The 27,678-nt window shown below is 35.0% G+C and overlaps 2 protein-coding genes across 2 annotated transcripts; both read left to right on the top strand.

Annotated features, from left to right (window-relative positions):
• Positions 1-8,803: 8,803 nt before the first annotated feature.
• LOC132191866 (WD repeat-containing protein LWD1) lies at positions 8,804-12,059 on the top strand. Its single transcript, XM_059606982.2, has 2 exons — positions 8,804-8,888; positions 10,817-12,059. The coding sequence occupies exon 2, from the start codon at positions 10,850-10,852 to the stop codon at positions 11,861-11,863; it is 1,014 nt and encodes a 337-aa protein (XP_059462965.1). The 5' UTR covers positions 8,804-8,888; positions 10,817-10,849; the 3' UTR covers positions 11,864-12,059.
• A 2,150-nt stretch (positions 12,060-14,209) lies between these two features.
• On the top strand, positions 14,210-18,893 carry LOC132191524 (Vacuolar protein sorting 55 (VPS55) family protein). The gene is made up of 5 exons (XM_059606594.2): positions 14,210-14,542; positions 14,654-14,705; positions 17,425-17,464; positions 17,545-17,629; positions 18,529-18,893. Exons 2-5 carry the CDS (start codon positions 14,673-14,675, stop codon positions 18,710-18,712), a joined length of 342 nt encoding a protein of 113 aa, XP_059462577.1. The 5' UTR covers positions 14,210-14,542; positions 14,654-14,672; the 3' UTR covers positions 18,713-18,893.
• Positions 18,894-27,678: the final 8,785 nt, after the last annotated feature.

The raw sequence follows: 27,678 nt of genomic DNA, 5'->3' as shown, positions 1-27,678 counted from the left end.
CCATGGGTCCATGGCAATTCAAGGAAAATTAGGCCTTCCTTGAATTTCTCATTGTCTGAGGGTCTCTCTAACTATCCCTATTTATCAACAATCATAGTCTCATAGGTAGGAAATCCAAGAATCATCTTGTTTCCCTATGTATCCAAAGTCCAGTTACGAGATCCCTTACTCAGGCTCATAACATAATTTGGTGAAGGTTTTTGGGGATAGGAATCTTGGTGGGGGAGGTTGGATGGATTCTATTGGCGATGGGTTCATGTTAAAATAATAATCAAGTGATTAAATTTACTAATTCTTATAAGCTTTAAGCTTTTGGAATAACCAGTAGTTTAATAGTTCCAAGGTAGAGAGAGTGAAGAGGAGCAGAGAGATAAAGAGCAAGAGGGTGCAAATGGAGATGGTGGATTGGGACGGGAGATTATTATAGCAATATAGCCTTGCAAGTAATGCTTCTTCTACTTTGGATTTCAATGGAGGAGAAGAAGAGGAGCTTGTTTTAGTCAACAATGGGGTGGTTATCCTTAAGGAATATAGTTTTTATATTTTATATTTATTCATGATGAGTGACACGTGTCATAATTAATTAGCTTAGACGTAGCACACTAACATAATTCATATAATTTTTTTTTTACAAAATTTGACGGTACGGAATAATTGACACTAGAGAAAGCTTATTGCAAATCAGGTCAACACCAAATTGGCCAAATCAGAACAAATAAGTCATAGATCAAAGTCTGGATGAAAAAAAAAAAATCCTAATTGAATTTATTATATTATTTTGGTAGGTCAGCTCTATTTTAGGGGGAAAAAAAAGGGTAAAAACAATTTCGTAATGCGGCACAGTAATTGGTCATTGGTGGTTCTTTTACCTCCTTTAACAAGAGGATTGACCAACTGCCTTGTGCAGTTTGTCAGGAACCAATCGTTTGGCCTACACGTGTTTTCAGCGTTTCCACAGTGATTACGACATCGCGTCAAGTTATTCTCTGGATATTTCGAAGTTGATTGGCATTTTTTACCAACTAACCACGATTTCATTGACGCTGATCAATGACCGTGAACTGCCATTTGCCGACAAACTTGTGTGACAGGCGTACTCTGCAACGTCGACGACAAGAAAGAAGCAAGAAGCAAGAAGAAGAACGGAGAAGGATCTCTCTATTTTAAATTCCCTTATTTTTTTCATTTATAGTGCATTTAAAATGGTAGCATTGTCTAAAAATATTAATGGAGGTAGTAAATATACTACATTTCAAAATACACTAAATAAAAAAAAAAATTGAGAGAATTTAAAATAGAGAGGATCATTTTCTAAAAAGAACGTATCAGATTATTATTTTACCATATATATATATACCATCACCTGAAAGCGTAAAAATAAAATATAAATTGATTACTAATATATGATGTGTGTTACTGCACATTAAGACTACTCACTAAAATAATCAAAAGTATTTTTTTTAATATATTTAAATAACTTACTTTTTTAAAGTACTTCAGTAGTCTCACTATTTTAATAATCTACTTTCACTATTCTATTTAAATATGAGAAAACTTTTGATTAGGATTATCTTGAATTCCTAATAACACCCATTTTACAGCCCCTAATCAATAACCGACACATAAGCAAAAACATAAAAAATGCACAAAAATAAGTTGGACCAAAATACACTAGATTTTAGGGTGATAAAATTCCTAAAGAGTTAACCTTCTACCTATAGGTTTTAATTTTGAATTAAAAAACGAGTTTTGAGGCATTAGAAACGGGTTTTGAGTCATTAAAAGGGGATTTTGAGACATTAGAAACGGGTTTTGAGGCATTAGAAACAAGTTTTGAGGCATTAAAAACGGGTTTTGGGGGCATTAGAAACAGGTTTTGAGGCAGGTCACGACCAGTGGGGTTTGAGGCGTTCACGGCCGGCCAAACCCACGCGTGGGTCCGGCGAGCCGCCGGTCTCGCCTGGGTCTTGCAGTTTTTTTTTTTTTTTCTCTGATTTGGTGTGATTGTTCTTACTTTTATTTTTTACATTTTTCTTAAATTGATGATGTGTCACATAGTAATTGGAGGCTGCAAAATGGGTATTATCAGGATGGACCTGATAGTAGGGGCTCTCTTTAAATATTCTTTTTTAAATGTTTGTTTATTCATTTTTTAACTAGAGAGAAACGGAAAGCAAAAACAAAGAGAGAAACGAGTTGTTTAATCAATACGTGAGTGAACAGTAATTTTTATATTTAATGAGTACTATTCACTTCACTATTTATTTATTTATTTTTAAGTAGTGAGTTTGAAAAGTAGAGATTTAAGCCACTTTTGTTAAATTGTCTCACCAAAATAACAAAAAAAATGATTTTGGTGAGGCTGTCAAGCACTCCTTGCAGCCTCACCAACTTTGACTCACCAAAATAGTTAAAAGTACACTTTTGTATATTTTAACTACCCACTTTTTTAAAGCACCCCACCAGCTTCACTATTTTAACTATCAACTTTCACTATTCAATTTAAATATTATTTTTCAAATACTTATTTTTTTAAAACTTTGTTCAAATAATAGGGAAGGAGAGAAAATTTTTATATTATTTGGTGAGTGAATAGTATTCTCTATATTATTTGGTGAGTGAAAATTTTCTTTAGCGAGTACTTTTCATCCACTAAACCAAAATTGTTATTTTGGCGAGGCTGTCAGACGGGGAGTGTTTTTTGTCTCACCAAAATAGCTAAAAAAACTAGTTTAGTGAGACTGCAAAGAATGCTCTAATAGACTTTTTGTGCTAAATGACAATCAAGATTGCCACACAAATTCATTAAGTGTGTTTTGTTTAAATTAAGTCGTCAGTAAAATTGCAATTTTGGATTGTGGAACCCATTTCTCATCTTGGGTTTTCATCTTTCAAACCCAACTCCTATATTTTTTTTTTTTGGTTAAATACTAAATACCCCCTAGGGTTTCATTACTTTATTTATTTTTTTTTCTCTAGGGTTTGGTTTTTATCGTAGGAAGTCCCTGTTGTTTTGATAATAGACCAAATTAGTCTTTCTGTCAGTTAACCGTTAGTTGACTTAACGAAAATCCACGTGGACCAATCAAATGTTGACACCTAACACTTACTTAAATTTTTAATTTTTAATTTTTTCATAAAATTAAAAAAAAAAAATTGGGGGTGGCCTTGGGCACCAAGGGGGTGCCCGAGCCACCCCCATGGAACCTAGGGGTGGCCGAAACCACCCCCAACCACCATTGGGGGTGGCTCCCGCCACCCCTAGTACCGACTAGGGGTGGCCGAAGGCCAAGCCACCCCCAATTTTTTATTTTTTATTTTTTATTTTTAAAAAGTAAGTGCCATGTGTCAACATTTGATTGGCCCACGTGAATTTTCGTTAAGTCAACTAACGGTCAACTGATAGAATGACTAATTTAGTCTATTATCAAAACCACATGGACTTCTTGTGATAAAAATCAAACCCTAGAGAAAAAAAATAAAGTAATGAAACCCTATAAGGTATTTAGTATTTAACCATTTTTTTTTTTTTCCAAACCCATTTCTCATTATAGTTTCGTTGTGATTTTAAATTTTTTCACATAATGGAATTCTCAACTTGCATATGAATTTGATCAAAAAAACAAAAACAAGAACAAGTCTTAGATTTTGCTTCAAAAGAAGCCACAATGCCACGAAAAGTTGAAAACTTGTAAAGATGATGAATCAACAAGCCAATAATGGGTCTTACTCGATCACTATTTTCTCCCCAAATATTGGCCACTTGTTAAAAACTGATTGGAACCCATGAAAATTAATTGCTATTAATAATTTTGGCCATATAATTGCCGGTCTCAATCCGTTATAGCTGCGAATGATTTATAAAGCGCTTCAGGGATTCGCGGCTAGCGCGGCTCAAGAATTTTGGACAAACTAGCAGCCGCCCATGTTGGTTGGAAATTTACACTTAGCAACTTAGCTTAATTGAAGTCGGCTTATTGCATGCTATAATAGAAGACTCTTTTCAACGTTTAATAATTAAAAAAAAAAATCTCAAATTTTGCAATTAAGAAGAAATTAGAGATTCTTCAATTATTAATCGTGACCCTTCATTTAAATTTAAAGATCTATAAAATCATTTAAACCTCGGTAAAACAAAAGTCAACATTTAATGCATCCGTTATACAAAAGTCACTGGCATTTTATAAACTATTGGATTTAAAATGAAGGGACACGATTAATAATTGGATAATCTCTAATTTCTTTTCAATTCGAGGGGATCTCAATTCGCAAATTTTAGAGAAAATTTTTGGGAAGTGTAACATTTCTCTTAATAAGATAATAATGTAGAAATCACATTTTTATTTTGTTATTATTTTATTCTACTGACGTGGCCGTATTAATTAATTATTATTTTTAACATGGGTTAATCTAAGAATTTATTAGCAGTATTGTTGTGAGATAATAGTGGTTGGATAAAAGTGTGATTTATAGTATTACTCTTAATAATAAGAAAATTAATATTCATAGAAAAAAAAAGAGTAATACCTATATATTAAGCAAACTGTTATATAAGTGTCATGCAACTTAATAATGCGACAGTGAAAATTAGCCATATTTCACTTTAATAGACTGGATTAAAAAAAATAATAATAATTACTCCCACTCAATTAATTTAAAGGAAAAAACTTTGTCCAATGAATAATGAGAAGTTGTTCAATTTTGTTTCTTATAGGCCACGATTATTTACCGCAAAAGCAACACTTGTGCGGATTTCGGCCTAAGATCGATGGAGGTCAATTATAATACAACATAATTGATCTGTATATAATTTTTTTCAATTATATATATATATATATATATATAGGGACGGAACTGGTGGGTGGCCGGTGTAGGCCATGCCCCCCACCCCAACGCAAGGGAAAAAAAATTTAAGGAAAAAAAAAATGGAACTTTTTTATTTTTTATTTTTGCCTATTGGTCCCTACGGTCATACCCACTAAAATTTTTGGCCCTTGACGCCTACTCATCCCAAATTTTGGCTTCGTGTATATATATATAAAATTATGTTCAGTGTTTGTATCCTCATTTTTTTTTTTTTTTAATTGAATAAGGAATAAATTACAGGGAATGATCATTTCCACTCTTGATTCGAAAAGAAGAAGAAGGGGCCGATCCTAAAAATGAAAAAGGGGTGGGCTATCCAACAATAGACACAAAACAAACTAAAACAGTTTGAAAATAATTACAAAACATAGGAAATTGGACAAACAAGTGACCTGGTCCTCTCAAGAAGCCGCGCAAGGCGGTTTCAAAAGCAAGAGAGGCATAAATTAAGGGCGAACCTATTTGAACCCCCATTAGTAACCAGCAACAACCACCAGAAGAAGGATGAAGTGATAAAAGCACTGCTAGAGTCCTTAATTAGGACTGTTGTAAAGAAAATAACTAACACAAATTCAGTTACAAAAGTCTCCACTAAAGAAATAAACCAATAAAAAGTTAGGAGACAGTAATCCACAAAACTCAAAAACAACAAAAAACAACATTACAAAGGAACAACCGGAAAACAATAACAAAACGACAAGAAAACAGTAGCAACGGCCGGGGAGCGGAGTTTGGCGAGCACTGGCAAGCACGTGACGCAGACGCGCCGGAAGGTGGGATCCACGTGCAGGCACGTGGTAGTCGGATCTGGCTGGAGGAGGTGGCGTTGGGAAGCTGAGAGGCCGAGAAACGAGGTGAGATGACGCGTGGTGGTGGAAAACTGACCGAAGATGCTAGATCTAGTTTTTCTCAAAACTAGATCTAAAAACCCAACCAGTTTTGAGGAGGCGAGCGGCACTGCACAGTGGTGAATGAACGGCAACGGAATGGAGGTTAATCGGAGAGGATGAAGGAGGCCTAAGCTCCTGGTCTGGTCAGATTGCACAACAACAAAAACAACAAGAAAAAACAACAAAAGTAGGAAATATAGACAGAGAAGAAGGAGGAAAATGGAGAAAAACTCCATATCTCCTCCCCGGAAAAACCTCACTAAGGAGGCGGCTGCTCTCACCAAGGAGATGGAAGAAGAATAGACCTAGGTTATTAAAATATTTTTAGAGAGAGGTTAAAATATTTATATTAGCGGATTTATTCACTGGTTAAGGATTATATCCAGTGTTTTGTATCCTAGTGATTAAATATATATGATTTTAATCATTTTATATCCTAGCAATATGCTTTCTATGTTACCACAAATTTAAAAATATATAATGCATTAAACCTTGTACCTTCTAGAAAAATTACAGATCGATTGTGTTATAACAATTGACCGCGTGCGGAGATAACGATAAATACTTTTAAAAATAAAAACTTAGTAAAAGATCTTGTTAGAGTAAGCCGTCTATCATGTGCCCTTAATTGAGTGAGACCAAGAGAACAATATTGTTTGTGCAGTAATATTACACGCATGAATTTGATTCTCTGAATATTGAATGTGATTGTTCAACATATATGAACATATATGGCAAGCTAGCTTTTATTTATTTATATATATATATATATATATAGGTGATAGGCATTGTCACATCAGCCTAGTAGTATAAGAGTGTAGGTTGTAGTCATTTGATTTTTTTTTTTTTTTTTTTTTTTAATAATTTATTCAAAACATTGCATGTATAATTGATATCAGCAACTAACTAAAAGTTATTCGAGATTCGGTCAAATTATTCAAGAGGTAAATGAAGGAAAATATCATTTTAAAGCAACACAATATAGAAGTTATTATTATTAGAGTAATGCTGCGGTACTTATTTTATCTCACTTTTATATCAGTAAGATGATAAATAAGTATTTATTATTTAAAATTGAGAAATGCTATTTAGTATTCTCAATTGAGTTAGCATGCCCTATATATATACCATTCATTAAAAAAAAAGAAAAAAAAAAAAAAGAATGGTAGTTAGAGCACACTAACTTAGCTAAGAATCTTAAATAAGATTTATCTTTATAAAGGGGTGTTTTGTTGGGGCCTATTGGCCTAAAATATCACTATTCACGTGTCAGGTACATGCTCAACTTCTATCCCACTTTTATACTATTAGGCTAATATAATAATGCATATCAGCCATTGAATCCGTCTTAATTAAGAAATATATATATATATATATATATATATATATAAGATTAGGATGGGAGATAAATATTTAAAATTACTTTTATTGAAGTATTAATTTTTAGGGGTCATGATATTATTACATGACCCTTACAACTTTTATTACAAAAGTTATTTGCAAACTGTTTATAATTATTAAAATGATTAACCAACAAAATTTGACTTCTTAACTTAAGTTATTAGCGATTGAGTTGTTAATTATATACTTTTAATTATTTTGCTAATTATATACTGTCACATTTGTAAATAAATTATAATAAAAATTATACAACCCCCAACATTTTTCATATTTTATTATTTGACCTAAAATGCGTGAGAATATTTCAGTAATCATAAAACTCTTTTATCTTGGTGTCGCTTTTAATGATCATTTCCTTCCCACTTACCGCTTGGGTGCATCCAACAGAAGTCAGAACCTAAGATAACTTTCATTGAATTGTTGACCTAAAAAACGTGGGAATCTTTTATGGTATCTTTCTTTTTTATTTATTTATTTATTTTCTGAAAAGAAAGACATTTGTCTATATGGTGGCCACGAGGCTACCAAATCCAAAAGCCTAGATGCCCATGAGATGGCAACAGTAACTAAGCATAGAAAGTAGACCTAGTAAAATTGGTACTCGGCAAGTAAACATATATCCATCTATTCTACGTATGTAATTATTTTTTATAACATTTAGATGAATCTTATTATAAAAAAATATGTATATAATAAACAGGTTATAAATAAGTTATATCAAATACCTGTTTTACCAGCCTTAATAAAAAGCAAGTGAATACAATATAAAATATATTTACTTTGTAGCAGATGAGCTCCGACTTTTTCTTGCCGGAGAGATTTTTACTTATGGAGCTATGAGTTTTCCAATATGTATAGCGAGAAAAATAATTAATCACAATAACAAGTATATGACACGTGCCACTACACGCTAAAATGGGCTTTTTCTAGCAAGATCATGATAATCAGGATGACGATATGAGTTCATTTAGTTGAAAGGGAGTAACATTAGAAATTATATAAATTTGTTTTTATACTAATTTCACATCAGTTAATGTGACATGTTTTAAATGATATTTATTTTACTTAACAAATGAACAAATACGTGCTTATTTTGTTCCATTAATTGCGGTGGCAATAAAAATGATCAATCATTGTAGATTATATGGATTATAATAAATATTATGGATGCATAATTGATCATTAATTAACGATTAAAAGAGTGATTCATAGTCCTCAAGAGGTAGTTCAATCGGCTAGGACCACGCCTAATGAAGCGATGGTCACTAGTTCGAATCCTCCTCCCCCTCTTGTGTGGACATGTCAAAAAAAAAAAAAAAAAAAAAAAAGTGATTCATATCTTCGATCTGCACTCCAATAATTAGTTTGGAAGCCGTTCGTTTTCATAATTGTACGTTGGAAATTAATTGAAGGACAATTCTTAATTCTACGGAAGGAAGGAAAACGTAGGTTGCCAAGTTGCAGTGAAGTAGAGACACGTGTCCTTTGAGTATGAGACAATTAAGCAAGCTAGGAAATTAAACTTACCCTTCTGCCCTCGTGCGCATGCATTGACTATCAGCTCTACCATCCCTTCCAGGATATTCTGAGCTCATCTCCCATTCATATTTATTGCCTCAACTTCACAGCTACTCCTCATCACCATTGCTCTCTATACTCTCTTCCTTCCTCTTGTGTGTGTTTGATGACGTGTACTTCGTATCAGCTGCAGGGAGATCCATTTTGACAAATGTAAGTCTCTCTCTTTCTCTCCAACCCTTTTTGTTTTCCTTCTATATGTCTTCTGTCTCCATGCCAGTTTTTCTTTGATTCTGCAATCTCTCTCTCTCTCTCTACGAAAAATCTTTTGTTTTGTTTTGTTCTTATTTTTTATTTTTTTTATGAATAAGAAAACTTCATTAAGAGCAAAACAAACCGATCAGCAAAGTAGCACCATATACATGCCCTTCGAAAAGGCTGAAACCACAACCTCACAGAGGCTGAAAAAAATCTTGTGTCTTCAAAGATTTGTTGAAAACCATGCATGCAGCGCAGAGGGTCCTCATGAAATTCGTTTTTTACCTCGTTTTTGCCAGCACAGGGGGCCGCATATATATAATAATAATAATAATAATATAGTAATTTTTATAATTATAAGTGTATTTATTTTTTAAAAAGTTATAATATATTTTATTATCAATATATATAGATATATATAAGCACGGCTGCACGTGACGCATAATCTTACTTGCCTGCTTGTGCGGTACGTGGCATGTGCTGCTACATCAATATTTTCAATTGACTTTTGTATACAATTGTTGATAGCATAGATATTTCTCTAGAATTTCTTGTATAATTTATGGGATCAATCACCTAGAGCTTGTTTAAAATTGTATTTTAGAGGCTTAAAAGTACTTTTAACACTTAAAAAGTTCGTTTGAAGAAAAAAAAAAAAACTTGTATGGTAAAATAAATTAAAAGCATTTTTAAATGTTCAAAAAACCTAAAAATTGTCAAAACGTACTTAATTTTGGCAAAAGTTTTAAAATAAAGTTTTTACCCTAAAATCCTCTTTGACTTAAAAACTATAATTTTCAAACACAGTCCCAAACAGGCTCTTAGTCCTTATAAAAAATTGCTGACAACATTGAGATGGTTTTTTTTTTTTTTTTGCACCTATTGAGATGATATTTCCTCACATGCATGTACGTGAAGTTTCTTTATATATAATACATATTCTTCGGATTTTTACATTTCTAATCCAAATTGATTATTAGAATTATAATCAAAATAAGTTGTTATAAAAATGGGCTTGTTAATTTGCTAAACTTTCTTTTTGCTCTTTTTCTTTTCTACCCAAAAAAAAATCTAAATATTAACAACTTAATTTCCTCACAAAAGCACTCAAAACTCCTTTAACATTTATATCACGTTAAACTATTTTTTTAACCAAAACACAAAATACACCTCTTAAAAGAAATTATCAAACACTAACAAAATTTTAAGAAAATTCATATATGACTTATGACTTAATATGAAATTAGATTTTATTTTTTATTTATTTATTTTTTTGTTTTTAATTTATATAAAGACATGCAAATACACGAACAAGTTATACACATCTATATGCTTATTTATTTATGAAAATTTGGACGCCACACACAAAATCCTAATTCCGCGCGTCTCTCTCTATACATATTTTCTATTCTATTTTGAGGTGTGTGTTGTGCCTACTGCCTACTGCGTGTTTTTTGGACCAAGTTCCATGAAAATTAGAGAAATATCGTCACCTCTGAAAAAGTGTGGGTCCCCAAAGATGACTTAAAGCGCGCAATTGACCTTTAATTATTCATCCTTTCTTGTCATTTCGACCGTCGGACATGTGGCATGCAATCATCCACGGGATTCTTACGGGATCATAACTTTGTCACAAAAAGTTTATGATACTATGACTTTTTTCATTAATTTCTTATAAATTGACTTGATAGATTATATATATAACCCTTATTATGATAGTTATTGCACGAGTAAATTTACCAGTGAAAATTTATTTTTATCAATATTGTGTCACGTAATTTTAAAAGGAGGTACAGTAAAATCAGTAGTAATTAGCATTTTTCTTAGAAGATAAATATGATTAAAGTAAGACATTTAACAAGCCATATATGCTGAAATTTCAGATCGTCTAATTGATCGGTCCCTTTCAAGTCACCATGCAAAGCCCGGCGGAGAAAAAACCAGGCGTTTACACCTACGTTGCTCAATGGCCAATTTACTCGCTAGCCTGGTCGGTCCGGCACGACAAGAATTCCCGCCTCGCCATTGGGAGTTTCCTGGAAGACTACAGCAACAAGGTGGAGCTCGTCCAATTCAACCACGACACGTCTGATTTCGCCACCGACAACCGCCTAATCTTTGACCACCCTTATGCACCAACCAACCTCATGTTCTTCCCCTCCGAGGACGCTATGAACCCCGACCTCATAGCCACCTCCGGCGACTATCTCCGGCTGTGGGAAATCCACGACGACCGGATTGAGCTCAAGTCCCTTCTCAACGGCAACAAGAGCAGCGAATTCAACTCTTCCATTACTTCTTTTGATTGGGCGGAATGTGACACGCGGCGGGTGGCGACTGCCAGCGTGGACACCACGTGTGTGATCTGGGACATCGAGAGGGAAATCGTCGACACCCAGTTGGTAGCACACGACAAAGAAGTGTACGATATTTCATGGGGCGGCTTCAATGTTTTCGCTTCTGTTTCCGGAGATGGTTCCCTGAGGGTTTTCGATTTGAGAGACAAAGAAAGATCGACGATTATATATGAAAATCCCGTCAGAGATAGTCCGCTGTTGAGGTTGGAGTGGAACAAGGCTGATCCGAGGTTCATAGCGACGGTCGGGATGGACAGCAACAAGGTGGTTGTACTGGACATTAGGTTCCCGACAACCCCGTTGATGGAGCTTTGCAAGCATAAGGGGAGTGTAAATGCTCTGTCGTGGGCCCCGCGTATCGGACGGCAACTATGCTCTGCTGGGGATGATTCTAGGGCGTTGATATGGGAGGTGGTGGAGATGGGTTTTCGATCAGAAATTAACGCTACTGATGTGGAGCCAGAAATGTGGTATGGGTCAACGGCTGAGATCAATCAAGTACGTTGGTCGCCAATGGAGTTGGATTGGATTGGTATTGCTTTCTTAAATAAGCTGCAGCTCTTGAAGGTTTAGAGAGATCTCGATCAATAATATCATTAATTGTCTACTACTAGAAACATTTGATTTAGATCTTCTAAATTTCTGTCGGAAATTCAAAAAATTCGGACATAAAATAAGAGAGCTTTCATAGTGCTCGAAGAAATTCCTCGACCATTCGGGATGCAAAACCTACCTGTTTATATAATTTAAGATCCGTATACTTCTCTCATTTTTTCGCATAAATTCGGTTGAAAAAACCTGAGTCAAAAAATTTAGTGGTATGAATATGCCGTGATTGATGCAACTAATTAAAGAACTTGAGAATTGAGATGGTGCAGTCACTCTCATGATTGTGTTAGAAGTAGCCAATCACCCCAATTTGTATTTTGAGTGTAGCCAAATGACTTTAAATTGTTTTTTCAAGCGATCACTAGTCACTTTCAATCGGTTGTTAAGTGGTGGTTAGCCACCTCCTAATATAGGGTATGGGGTGGTTCAATCGCACCAAGTTATATTTTGAAAGTGGTCAAGCAATTTGAACTTATAAAACTACCAAAATGTTGCAAGCTATCCTTTATAATGGATTTGACCATTAGTTTGGATGAAAAATATATCACTTTTTTTTTTTTAAAAAAAAAAAAAAAATTGAATGAGGAAAAAGAGTTACAGGGAAGGGCCCTTGCCATTCATAATTCAAATGGAAGAGAGAATATGAGACCCCATGAGAATGCTTCAAAAAATATGATTGAAAGCGGGCCAAGCAGCTCATTTAGTTAAAGCATGTGCTCTATAAAGTAGTCAAACTTTAAAAATAAAATAAAGCTAAATTAATATTCGAAATACAATTAGCAAGATATCACACTTGACTAGCATGTGTACGTGTTCGAGTTGCATACAAGAAACTCGCAATTTTAGTGACGACGATAATAAAGAAAAATTATGTGGGGTGGCTGTGGGGCTACTCATTTGTCTTATTATTATTATTTTTTTTATCACCATAAGGGAAATTAGTTATGCAAAAACGACTAAAGTACATGTGTGACGTCTTTAATCCAAACTATCAACTATGGAACAAACTATAAATAGTTTGATAATTTGTAGGTTCAAAATGTAATGGGTTGTAGTTAATAATTGTAACTACAATTGGGGTGGTACTTTTGGGGCAAAGTATAATTTATTATTTTTATGTTCATGTCAAAAAAACTACATGAGAGTGATTATTTTAATCATTCTTGTTGGGATAAGTATAATATAGATAATAAAGTATTTATTGGTTATAACAACAATGATCATAGTGAATGGTCATCGCAGTGACGGGGTTGTGAAAATGATAACAATAGTGGGTAATGTTATATACCACATTTTTATTACATAAATAGTTTATATATTCCCAACCAACTATTAAACTTTGGTTTTAAGAATTACATAAAAAAAAAAAAAAAAAAAATTGTTTTTAACAAAGGTTGGTCATTTAATGTTATAAACTATATTTTTATCTACAAATATTTTAGAATGCTGGTATGATAGTCGTCCTAACCAACTATTGAATAAATATTTATTAAATAATTCTTTTAAAAGAATTGGTTTAAACTACCACATAGTATTATGATATATTTATGAAATAAAAATATGATTTATAATATTACTCTATATAGTGGTGGATTGGACTTTACCTTATTGTTTTTTAATTATAATTTTTCTGTTTTTCAATTTTTTCAATGTCATTAAATTATAACATTTAAAAACCTTAACATATTTACCTACATACATGTTGATCTCATTCTTTTGTGAATTATTTTTTTTTTCTTTTATATTTATAAGTCTTAAAATTTTCTATGACATAAAAAAAAACCTCAAAGAAACAATAGAACGCAAAATTATAGGACATAAATTTTCTTTAAACTAGATGACAAGTAGAAAACAAGTGTCATCTCTCAAATATTATTTTTTTTAAATATTTTTAAGAGCTATTTATTGTTATTGTTATTTATTTATTTATTTTTAACATGCTTACACAAGGAAAGAAGGAGGAAGGGGATTTGAACTAGTGACCTCCACTTCATAAAATATAGTTTACAGCTGATTGAGCTATCCCTTAAGGATTATTTATTGTTATTCTACTAACCTACCAACATAAAACATTAATTTTTTTGAGAAAAAAAAAAATGTTAGAATGGAATTTCCGAAAATTTGTGTCCAAAATTATACAGATTGCTGGCGGTGAAAGTCACTCGACATTCGACTAGGTCCGAGAACTCTTTTACTGCTCCCGCATTTCTATTCGCTCTACGGTCCATAATCTTCCCCGAAACTTTGAAAGTACGAGAGCTTTCCTCGTCCGACAATGGCGATGACCGTCGAAGGTACGGCTCCTATTTCGACTCTCTCGTCCCTCGTATCTCGATCCTGCACATAATCGTTTGTACCTCTCTGTTTTACGGTTTCAATTTGTAAAATTTTGGCTAATTATTGCGGTTCTGGGCTTAGCCAAAAGGATTTGGATTAGGGTTTACAGCACTAATTTTTTCAATAATATCTGGGTTCTCGAAACGTGTCTGTACGAGAGAGTAATGTAGACTGAGATAAGTTAATCAATTTGATAATCTGTGTAAGTGATTAATCCAATAGTTACTAGTAATTATTTTGGTACTAATGATTTTTTGTTGTGGTGCATCGATGTGGAATTGCCGAATGGTTCTTGTTCTATGCAGTGTAAGTTTGAATTTTTAATTCTGTGATTTTGGGCCTGTCCGTAGCTTAATTAAAATAAACTTGTAATTTTCCCCTTTTTTTGTCAATTTATTTATTTTTTATCGTGTGTAGGCTTGCTGGGCTTGCCTTTATGTTTTCAGCTAGCATCTTGCTACAGATCCTGGTATGTTTTCATAATTGGCTGGTTGTAAGATTTTGGTGGTCCTATGTTGTTGATCATATTCACATGTAATGGTTTTATGATCTTGTATAGTTTGATGACATTCAAAGCATGTTAGCTCTATGTTGCTATTTTTTTTATACTTTCTTTTTTGGGTTGTTTGTTTTGTTTACCTGTAGAACATTTTGGAATTATAAATCTTCTATATTTTGAAAGTTATTAAAAAAATCATAGGAATTGAGTTAATATCCACAGTATAGGAGGTACCAAATGAACAATTTTTTTTTGTTTCTCTTGAGATACCTGGGGGTTGAATCCCGGTATTAATTCATGCACATTTGTGTGAAATGATATCCTTGGGTTTCCTTAGAAATGTATGATGTGAATAAAGAATAAAGTGTATTCTCATCCATGTAAAAAGCCTTCAAATCTGGACAAATTATCTTACTTTGGATAAGTTTGGTGCTGGTGCATCTTATTTCGCAATTTTACTTTGAAGGGAGGGAGTAGTTCCTTGGAAATGGAAATTACTTGAAATTCAATTAAAAGACAACAAAGTTTGAGCCAAAGTGTGAAATTCTATGAAAGCTTTAAACAAATCTTGACTAAATCCAAGATTATTTAGATGGTTGTGAATATACCTCACAGCCCACTGAGATTTCCCACCAGCATCAAGGAAGCTTGTGAAGACTTCAAACAGAACACTTGAAGGTATACATTTTAAGCTTGAGTAGGCTCTTGAACGGTTGACTTGTGCTTTGCACTAATGGTCCTTCAAACTAGTTTAAACATATCACTTCAAAAAAGAATGGTAACTGGATTAGAAATGCTAGCTGGTAGCTTGTTGACATTGTTAATTTACATTAGGTGAAGAAAGTGTTGTTGGATTTGCTGCTAATTAACCATTGGATTAGGCTAATGCAAGCCCTGTTTGGCTTGTGGATAAGTCTGGGTTTGGCCGAAATATACATGTACTTAGGATTATGGCTCACAGAGCCATTGGTAAAGCTTGTGCCTGGGGTCCAAGTTTTACCCAGCCTAGCTGAATTTAAAGGGTGGTTGTGCTTGGCTTTGTTTTGCATGGTTCATTGCATTCCTTGGTACGACAATTGCTAGCCAAATATTACAACATAATATGAGAAGCCTCTCTTTTTTAATTTTCGATTAAGCCTTAGTTGAGTTGAGTGTAAGGCAGCAAATCCTTGGTTCATTACATTCCTCACTAGTTATTACAACAAGAGAGGATGAGGGCGCTTTAATCTTTTACTTCCTTAGTTATGATAGCAACTCATTACTTATCAAAAAAAAAAAAAAAAAAGGTTATGATAGCAACTATTTGTTATGAATTCTTATTATAGAATTTTGATGATGGATGTAATATGGACTTCATTTGCAACAATCATTTCAATGGTCATCATGGGGGTATCAGGCACTGAAAACTTCTATGGCATCATGCTGTTGGTTTGCATCTTGTTGGACCAGAAAGTATACTGTGATTGACTCTCTGCACTTTTACATCAACATTTGGCATATGCTATGGAAAGAAAGAGTTGATTAAAAACTGAATGGGTGTTCTCTTGGTGACTGGTGTCAAATTGGATTGGGAGTAGCTGTACAAATTATGATGAGTATGCTACAAAACTGAGTTTCTTGCCCTTCTCATGGGAGTTGGGGTGGCCTTTAATTTAGCATTATGAAACTATGTGATTCGTCTAGAATAATTAGTGATGTTAAATGGTAGCTCAAGATTATTGGAGATGTTGTCATTGCAACAAGATAGAGGCCGCTTTTATCCTCCTGAATTGATATTCTTGGCTGAGGGAGGGAAATATACCTTTTTGAGGTTATTCTGCATTCTTTAGTGATTTGGCACTGGTGTTAGATTTGGTATTACCTTTTCTTTTTCTCAGTTTTGGGTTTTCCTTGAAGGACCCCTCTTCCTTTTCGGTAAAGTTTCCCTAAAGAGGAGAATTAAAGGATGTGATTATTGTTAGTTCTTCGGCCTTGTCTTTATGACTGAACTATTTAAGATGTGCAACTTCAAGTAAATATTGAGTACATTACCTCTGATCTTCTTAAAACACCTTTTTTAGTGTGACAGTATTTCTAATGGTTCTCTCAGTTCCCTTATTGTGTGATTGCAAATTGGAGAAGGGCTCATAACGATTAATTTATTTTGGAAAATGAACTTCCGATATTCGAAGGGCTTTCTTACTTTGGCATACTTCTGCTTAGGGATATGCTTTGTAAGATGTAACTTTGCAAGAGCAGTATATACTTTTTTGCCAATGAATTATAGTTCAAATGAAACCTTGTCCTGCTATTAGAATAGGATGGAGGATGAGATTATGGATTCATGGCTCACTAGGTGCATAAAGCACTTCTCATACTTCTGTTTTAAGCTATTCAAACTTTCCCATGTGATAAAATTTTATCAAATACAAGCACTTGCAGTTTGGCATACATAGTATTGAGAAACAAGTCTAAAAACCCCTCTTACAAATGTTTCATTAAAGCTGCATATGATCTAATACTTTTGAAGGGGGTTTTTCTACCTTTAGCCACTTATCACATTTATTAAAATTGATGTTAATGGCATATCTCCACATTGGAGAGCGAATGCTAAAATGAGAGAAAAGCATAGAGCCTTTTATTCCAAATGAATTCAGAGTCCTATATATTTGTTGATTTATTTTGCTTGTCTTTTCTTCTCTGTTGATAGGCTTGTGCAATATACAACAATTGGTGGCCCATGTTATCAGGTTAGTAAATTATTGCAAGTTGGTCGTGTTATATAGATTACATTTTAAAGGTTGATGATGTCAACTCATTTTACCTGCAGCTCTCATGTACGTGCTGGTGCCTATGCCTTGCTTATTTTTTGGAGGTGGTTCCACTCAGTTTCTGACTAGTAGGGATGGTGGGGGGTTAGTTTCTTTAAGCCCTCTTTAACACATATTCGTGAAACTTTGATATACACTAATACACATGAAGGGTGACAATTCATGTTTGCATGTTGGGTTCGGGTCATATCGAGGCATGGACATAAGATTATATAAGTCAATTTTAGTCCGACCTATTTAATTAAATTGGCCAGACCCTTTAACTCTAACCTGATAATTTCATATTTGGGTTTGCGGGTGATAGGAGTCTTGTTCCAATCCGATCACTTGGATTAGATCAAGCACGTGGATGAGAATAAGAAAGGGATATAGGAAAGCCTATCTCTTCAGCAAGATGTTGTAGTTTATATTTATCTTTACCTTAGTAATTCCATTATGTTAGGATTGTTGTTATCTTTATCTTAAGAGTTAGATGTTATTAGGATTGTTGTTATCCTTATCTCAAGAGTTAGATGTTAGTAGGATTGTTGTTATCTTTATCTCACGTAGGTTTGGCTATTTATTGAGCAGTAGTCGGAGGGAATAATCATTGAAGAAGTTATCCAACATTTTATGTGTAAACGGTGATCTCCTACCTCAAGTGGAGTAGTGCTATCAATCATATTTTCCCTTTTCACTTCGATTTTCATCCATACTCCATCTACCCACATTTCATCCATATGGAGTATAGGTCGAGTTGAGGCATGTGTATAAGACATATAAGTCAACCATAATCCGACCTATTTAATTAAATAGATCAGACCATTCAACCCAAACTCGTTAATTTCGTGTTCAGTTTGTATTGAGTTCATGAGTTTTGTAAAAAATTGTCAACCCTAATACACATGCATCTTTAGTATGTGCTAGCTTTTTATTACTCTCTCTCTCTCTCTCTCTCTCTCTCTCATAACTCTTCTTTTCTGTTTGTCAATTTTATAATGCAGTTGGATAGATGCTGCTAAGTTTATGACTGGAGCTTCAGCTGTGGGGAGCTTAGCCATTCCGATTATCCTAAGGCACGCTCATATGATTCAGACAGGAGCTATGCTTATCGAGTTCACATCCTTCTTCATATTTGTTTGCACAGTCATGTGTTTCCACCGAGCTAGCCTAGAAGATGATTGGTGATAAACATGGAACAAGTTTCATGATTATGATGCATATACATGGGCAAAGATATAAAATTTTTCTACTATGTAAAATTGGTTGAATGTATATCTCTATAGGGCTGTTCAATCAACTCGTGTTTTTGCTGTATTCCCCGACTACTTTGGATTATTACCTAAAGTGAGAGTTGCTGTGTTTGATATACCCGTTTTAGATCTATGTTTTGCTTTACTGTTAAATCCACGGAGTTAGGACCTAGAGGCCATGGGACATTTGACTTGGAAGTAGGAAAATTACCTAAATTTTATTCATTCATGCTGGCTAGCACTTAGCTGTGCGGTAGCGAGAAACTTGTTCTGTTATTGGTTTTGCAGAATTAGGTGAATAGCTCAGTCACCAAAAGTCTTTTTCCACACGAGTTTTGACTCCATTGAAGTGATTGAACCCGGAAACGAAGGCGAAACATGGTCCTAGAAAAGCACCCTTAACTGTATTTGTATGTACCCCAAACCTAGGGCCCATGCTTTCTGCTCGTGCTCTGACAATGTTTCATCTTCGCGACACTTTCTTGTCGATTGCGAGGAAAAAACAGCCTTCTGCGGAGTGTGAAAAGGATGAGAATTTCTCGGGTGAGCATGTACGTATCCAAACAAAAGACCCACTTCCTTCAGCCTAGCCTAACCACAGGTTTTTTTCTTTCTTTCTATCTGCTTTCTTCCACAAACCTAGCTCAGCTGCTAGAACCCATTACACCCACATGCGACAAATCCCACGTTGACGTTGCTAAACATGGAAATCAATTACATGTCTCTATATATGTTTACTTTTACAATTTTACACTAATTAAATTAGCTACATCACCCCAAATCCTTTTTCTCATTTATTGGGCAATCAAGCCATGTTATTCGAGGTTGGTCGAATCATCTTCAAATACGCTTGGGAGTAGATTGGTCGTCCATCGCTGTGTAATTTAGGATGGTTGATTCATTGCTAGCATTTGAGTTGTACCTTGGAGTGACTTTTTTGCTTTTTTTAAGAGTGGTTGGACTGCCATTTTTTTTTTAATTCTTTTAATTTACTTGGAGGCTATTTTCATTATTTCACATAAAAAATGTCACATGCATGCCTTGTGCTCTTTTTTATTTGGTGATTTAATGCCCACATTAATGGTGGGAGCTTGTTGCATTTAAATGGTAGTTGGAAGTTTGGAACTTGAAGGCCCTTATAACTCTTTCTCCTTTATTGATTAAAAAAAAAGTTGGAACGGGTCAAGTATGATAAGTAGTAGTTCGAAAAGAAGAATTAAGTATAAGTTTCCTTACCACCTCCGAACCACCATTTTAAACGGTTCCGCCATATCTCAACAAACACCAAATTAAAAGCCACTTCCATTTTCTCTCTCTTGACACTCATTTAAAATAAAAGTAATTTACGAAAAATGTTTTATGTTTTGAATTAGTACTTAAAAAGTAAAAAAACTATCGTAACAAGTGCTAGCTTATTTCACCCATGCAATACTCTAGGATATATCTTGATGCATACTCGAAAGGGAAGGGTTCTCTGTACCTTCCATGGTTGGTACCAAGAAAGAAAAAATAAAAATAACAAAGTCTGAAAATAACCTTTTTGGTTTAAGCCGAAAGAATGATTTGACAGGAAGAAGAAGAAGAAGGTAAGCAAAGTTTGGAACTCGTACATAGTAGTAGGTGTCAATGATTCAAAACAAAAACATGTCCCAATTTCGATGAATTAGATGTGGAAAACTTTATCAATTATTATTGTGGTCACTATTAATTCCGTTTGTTAATGTAAAAAGTTGATCCCACGGATTCTTTTTCAAGATGCTCTTGAAGTCAATCCAGCGTGGTCTTTCGAGACACGGATTCAAACCCAACCCCATTCTTGTCTAATTGCGCGTGAAACCACCACGCATATCATCAATATAAAACCTTCTGGGGTCAAGCTTTTGTTGACTTTGTTTTTGACTCCATTTCTTCTCTTAACCTTTTTATACGAACACACACACATTTATACAAATTAATTATGGCCTCGTTTGCCAACAGCTCGGGCCGCCACTGTAGCTGGAACGGCACTTTTCCAGCTACAACGCCAGCAACAAAAATTGACCTTTTACTTAATTTTTTTTTTTTAAAGCAAAATATTAAAAAAAAAAAAAAAAAGAAAAAGAAAAAATGAGGAGAAAGATGGGGTGGTTCCAGCCACCCCCTGGCCGATCTAGGGGTGGTTCCACCCCATCTTCTTTTTTTTTTTTTTTTTTTTTTTTAAAAAAATAATTAAGTAAAAAGTCAATTTTTGCTGCTGGCACTGTAGCTGGAACAGTGTCGTTCCAGCTACAGTGCCAGCCCGGGCTGTTGGCAAACGAGGCCTATAGTCCTTGATATGAGTTCTTAATTTAATGAGGAAACTTCACTAAAGACCCCCGAACTTTCACCCATTTTGAAATACTCCCCCTAAACTTTAAAATTTCTCAATTTAGTCTCATGAACTTTCAATTGCTCTCAATTTGGACCCCTCCGTCAAATTTTAATAGTTACATGACGCTTATACCCCTGACTTTTGTATAAAATTTCAACTTCCAAAACGTTTTTTTATTATTAAAAAAAAAATTATGGATATTTTGGTCTTTTTTTTTTTTTTTTTTTTTTGTATTTTTAAAGGCTAAAATTGACGGAGGGGTTCAAATTGAGAGCAATTGAAAGTTCAAGAGACTAAATTGAGAGATTTTGAAGTTTAGAAGGGGTATTTCAAAACGGGCGAAAGTTTGGGGGTTATCAGTAAAGTCTCCCCTAATTTAATTGGGTTTTGGCTTGTGTCTTGTATTTTGTGTGCACACAAATGAGAGGTGTTATACGTCTTAATTATTGATGGGATACTTTTAACTTGTGTCTTATAAGACATATATGAGAGGGGAGCCTTGAGCTAGCTTGCCATTCATGCACAAATAGAAGTAGCCAGCATAAGTTTCATTAGCTTTTATTACAATCCATTATAAATTTCATAATTTCATAAAAATAAGTGTCGCATGAACTACTTATGTGACCATCTATATACATTTTTAATAGATAGCATGGTAAGCGTCATGTGGACCGTTACATCAGTTTGCAAACATGACAGGTGTCAAGTGGACTGACACATGATTATCCATATTTTAGTAGTTGATGTAGTAAGCATCATGTGGACTACCACGTCAATTTAAGTGGTTTTTATTTTGTTTTCGTTTTTTGAGTGACTGATATAAACTTGAATTAGTAGCATGCATGCATGTGTGAATGTCATGTTTTACATAAACTCAAATTGAAATTACTGAACGTGCAATTCTTGATTATATATATGTGTTTGTATTCAAACTGGAATTAGTCAGGGAGCATATATATATATATGTGTGTGTGTGTGTGTGTGGTCATACCAAGTTTTCAACGTCAGGTTCTACATGATCAGCATGACCTCTTGCGATCAAGAATCAAATCTCTTCATTTCCCATGTCCTTCTATGCGTATGAACTTGACTATATATACTAACTAAAGAAAGAAAAAAAAGGGAATTCACATGTATTCCTTTGAATTTAATGTTTCATTTTACGAAAGTCCTTCTTGACCTATTGATTTTTTGTTTTTGCTTTTATAAGAAAAGTCCAGTCAACAACATTTATCGGTGCATGTTTTGATCTTAAGTATCCCACATACATTAAGTACAAATTTTTATTTATTTATTCAATTTCAAAGAATTTCTATCCGGTTGTCACCGATAACAACCTAGCTATCAATGACATCACTTTGAGGTCGTTGCTTATGTCATGCAAGAATCTTATATATATATATATGTTGTCCTTAATCTGTTACAAGCTGGTTTTCAAGGGTGAGTTATATATAAACTTAATTTGTATCAGCGCCATTCAATTTGACATATTCCTAATTGTTTTTCCACAAGATATATAAGATAGAAAAGTTTTTGTGGCTACTGTTAGGGGTGGAATTACTTGAAGCTTTGAGGGTCTTTGGCAACCCCCAAAAAATAAGTCCTTACAAAAATATAATTTTCTATATATACTATGAAAATGATGACCTTTTCACACCTCTAGATGTAGCTTTCTAAAGAAATTACTAAATATTTCACTACTTTTCTAGATGATAATGGACGAATTTTATTCCGTGAAAGTTCGTTGTCGAGCATAATCCGAAGGAGATGCCATTTTTTTTTTTTATTTTGGACATGTCTATAGCAAACTAGAGAAATTTTGTAATTGAAAGGAAAGTTCATTTTAAAGATGATTTTATGAAATTAAGTTTAAGACTTGTATGCTTTTATTTTACATAAACATGCCTGCACACACACATAAAATGACTATATTTATGTATTTATTTATTTGCTTAGCTTCAAACCCCCACACAAAAAATTTTAGTTCACCACAAAAAAAACAAGGTTTAGCGACATGGTTATTTGGGGCATTTTTGGCCAAAAAAATGTCCCTATTGATTTCGCAACGCTTGATTAGGGGCACTTGGGACACGTCGGTTTTTATGGCGACTAGAATTTAAGATTGAGACGTTTTTTTACTAAAGAGCGCCTCAAAAAGGGGACGTTTGGAACAAAGCTCCCCCTTTTTTAAAAGGGGGCGCTTAGTTGTGAAAAACGCCCCCTTTTTAAAATGGGGACGCTTCCTAGGCAAGCGCCCCTTTTTTTAAATGGGGGCACTTCCTAGGCAAGCGCCCCATTTTTTAAATGGGGGCACTTTCTAGGCAAGCGCCCCCGTTTTTAAATGGGGGCGCTTCCTAGGCAAACGCCCCCATTTAAAAAAGGGGGCGCTTCCTTGGCAAACGCCCCCATTTAAAAAAGGGGGCGCTTCCTAATCAAGTGCCCCAATTTTAGAATGAGGGCGCTTGCCTAGCAAGCGCCCCCCTTTTTTAAAAGGGGTCGCTTGCCTAGGAGGCGCCCCTTTTTTAAAAGGGGTCGCTTGCCTAGGAAGCGCCCCTTTTTTAAATGGGGGCGCTTGCCGAGGAAGCGCTCCCTGTTTTAAATGGTGGCACTTGCCTAGGAAGCGCCCTCATTATAAAAATGGAGCGCTCAGGTGGGCAAGAATGGGGGCGCTTGCGTGTAAAGGGCCCCTATTTCTATATGGGAGCACTTCCACGCCGCAAAGCGCCTTCAATAATTAATATATAGAGAAAATATTTTTCTCATGCAATCCATATATATTTTTTATCTTCTCCTGATATACAATACGCAATACAATATTGTATTGCGTATTTTCTCCATAAATATTGAATTAATCCATAAATATTTTCTCCATTCATCAATCTCATACAATCTTATATATATATATATATATATATATATATATATATATATCTCACAATACATATCTAATCCATATATACAATCTCATATCTCATAAGACATCTAAATCCAAAATGATGATGTCATAAACACAGTGTACCACATCTTAAAGAGTTAACAAAAATTGTACCATACATATGAAATAAAATAACCAAAACGATATCATAAACACAAAGTGTACCACCTCTTAAAAGAGTTCACAAAAATTATATATTGCTCGTAAACGGCTAGTGTATTCTGCATTTTCCATGACCTTGTCATAAGCGTCGTCAGTTGCCCAATTTATTGATCCATGTGTCAAGCTTGAGCTTACTGCAGTGTCTTGTGAACTCAGAGCCCTCATCTTCTCCTATATTTATATAGAATATGGAAAAGTGTTACGCACCAACTAATCGACTCATAAAGACTTACAATATTATAGTGTTTTTGAAAAAATAAACACATGTATACACAAATTAAATATACAAGTTAATCACATACAACTTTGTCCTCAATGTTTGTATTGAGGAAACTGCTATGTTACATGGTGAAATGCTTAGAATTTAATTTTTTGGAGCAGATAACTTTTTGGGAGGCATGTCTTACTCTTACTGACTATTATTTGAGACACCTTTTCCTTAGATTGCAAGATTGATGATTAGCTAAGAGTTTAGATTTGCCTTATTTGGTTTTGACTCTAAAATAAATTTTCTTTACTGTTTTACCTAGTGCCCATAAACAAATTTCAAAATGATACAATAGTCAAAATTTAGCAGTAGAAAGGGACTTCAATGGAGTAGATCACTATTGATGATGCTATATATTTTTCTACCCTTTTCAACACATCCGTGCAAAGTATTTTCTCCTAATGAAAATATTATTTGATCTCAAATTTCTAGCTAGTATGTGTGAAAAGATTTTTATTAGTTGAAAGTGGCACCTTAATTATCATGAGAAAAAAACTTTAAAACTTATTTTTTTTTCGAAAATCAGATGATTGACTAATAATTTCCTGATGATAAGATAAATTTTATGGCAAAGATAAGATCTATCTGGTGGATAAGACAATTAAAATTCAAAAAATGGCACCAATCTCGACGAGTAATTTTGGATAGTAAAGCAGACTATTCTGGCACTACCAATGAAGAGGAAAAACAAAGGAACATGCTAATAAAGGATAAGGAAAAACAATAAAATAAAATAAAAAAAAAAAGAAAAAAAAAAGAGAGAAGGTATTACGAACGAACTGCACAGTGAAATCAAAACTGAATTAAATCTGAAAGAACACTACAAGACAACCACGAAGATTCTTCAAAATTGTGATTGCTGCATTCAACAAACCAACTACACCCTAAAAGCAGAGAAAAATTTGCTGGATTTAAAATCTCTAATTCTCCAAAAAATCATAATACATCAAAAATCTGACTATTAGAATCCTAAATCGACAACTTAAAGAGACAGCAGATACAAAGAAAAACAGAGACAGAGAGAGACTCACTAGTACAGGAACGTAGAGAGAGGCAGGCCGGTTTCGACTAGAGAAGATGGCCGGTGGGTTGGCCAACCGTGCGGGTCACTGGGCGCCGGAGAGAGAGATAGGAAAATCGAGATTGAGAGAGGGGCAACTGGCGCTATAGAGAGAGATATGGATCGATATATATTGAGGGAGAAGGGAGAGGCTAGGGATCAAAAATATATATCAGGATATATATATATATATATCCTGATGCAGAGAGGGGGGACTGGCGGGCCACTCGGGGAGAGGTTAGGGAAAATATATATTGAGGGAGAAATTAAGTCTTAGAGCGGGAGCTGAGGAATCAAAAGGAAAATTAAGTTCCCGCTCGCAAAAACAAAAAAATATGAATATATTAAAATTAAAAATCACTTATAAATTTATTTAGTCGGACGGGATCAACCGGCCATCACGTACTTGCGACTAGTTCATAGGTAGGGATTCGGTGGTGAGTGGGTGGGCGTTGGGTTAGAATTAACAAAAAATTTCATAAGATTTATTTGAATTAAAGATACTGTACGGGGAGAGGGAAAATATTGAAGGGAAAATTAAGCTCGCGCACTAACAAAAATAATTTCGGTGCGCCTACTATCCAGGCGCCCTTATTTAAGTGCGCCGGCTGGCAAGTAACCCTAATTAGGGGCGCCTACCAGCTAGGCACCCTTAACAAAGGGCGCCTAGCTGGCAGGCGCCTCTAATTAAGGGTGCCTAGATGGCAAACTCCCATAATTAAGGGTGCTTGCCAGCCAGGTGCACTTAATTAAGGGCACCTAGTTGGCAGACGCCCCTAATTAAGGGCGCCTAGATGGCAAGCGCCTCTAATTAAGGGCGCTTGCCAGCCAGGTGCACTTAATTAAGGGAGCCTAGCTGGCAGACGCCCCTAATTAAGGGCGCTTGGATAGCAGGCGTCACGAATTAAGAGCGCTTGCAAGCCAGGTGCCCATAATTAGGGGCGCTTGCCAGCCAAGCGCACTTAATTAAGGGCGCTTGCCAGCCAAACGCACTTAATTAAGTGCGTATAGCTGGCAGGTGCCCCTAATTAAGGGCGCCTGGATAGTAGGCGTCCCGAATTAAGGGTGCTTGTCAGCCAGGCACACTTAATTAAGGGCGCCTGGATAGCAGGCGTCCCGAATTAAGGGCGCTTCCCAGCCAGGCGCCCTTAATTAGGGTTGCTTCCCAGCCAGGCGCACTTAATTAAGGGCGCCTAGCTAGCAGTCGCCCCTAATTAAGGGCGCCTGGATAGCAGGCGTCCCGAATTAAGGGCGCTTGCCAGCCAAACGCCCTTAATTAGGGGCGCTTGCCAGCCAGACGCACTTAATTAGGGGTGCCTACCAGCTAGGCGCCCCTAATTAAGGGCGCCTAGATAGCAGGCGTCCTGAATTAAGGGCGCTTGCTAGCCAAGCGCACTTTATTAACTAAATTGGGGCATGTCCTATTGGAATGTCCCGAATTAAGGGGACGTTTTTCTGCGCAGGCGTTGCTAATTTTATTTTGTGTCGTTTACACAATAAAACGTCCCAATAAGGGGATGTTTTATTAAAGCGCCTCTATTCCAAGCGTTACTAAACCTTGTTTTTTTTGTAGTGGTTCTGCCTCTGACTACTATCATACACCAATTTGTGTGTGTTTTTTTGGCCTAGGGTGTTACATGCACCAATTGATTTTGAAGTCATATCTTGTTTCTCTCTCTCTCTCTCTCTCAAGAAGTAGACATGGGTGACTTTTTTTGTGGTACCCATTTATAGACAATGTGAAGTTTTTTTGAATGCCCCCACATTAAAAAAAGAATTTTCAACAAAATGGAAGGTAAGAAATTCCAGATCGAAGTGTATGTTTAATTAATGCCTTTTGGGAATTCCTGGAAATTTAAAGATGTTGGATTTGACTTACTCTTGAAAGTCTATGAAAAAATCAAGTCATTCATGATACACATCCAGACATCCTTCTCAATTAGTAAATTCAATGTTTAACATCGATCTATTTCTAGAAATTTCTTGTGACTCAATCCTTTGCATGTTGTTTTTTGGGGCTGAGATACATGCATGTGGCCGTCAAGATAATTAATTCCCTAGCTACTTTGGGAGAGTACTGGAATATCTATATATAAGTGATAATAATACTTGTTAAATATTAATTA

Source organism: Corylus avellana, chromosome 10 (assembly GCF_965113065.1).
Source record: "Corylus avellana chromosome 10, dhCorAvel1.hap1.2, whole genome shotgun sequence".
NCBI lineage: Eukaryota > Viridiplantae > Streptophyta > Magnoliopsida > Fagales > Betulaceae > Corylus > Corylus avellana.
This window is presented reverse-complemented; position numbering and strand designations above follow the sequence as displayed.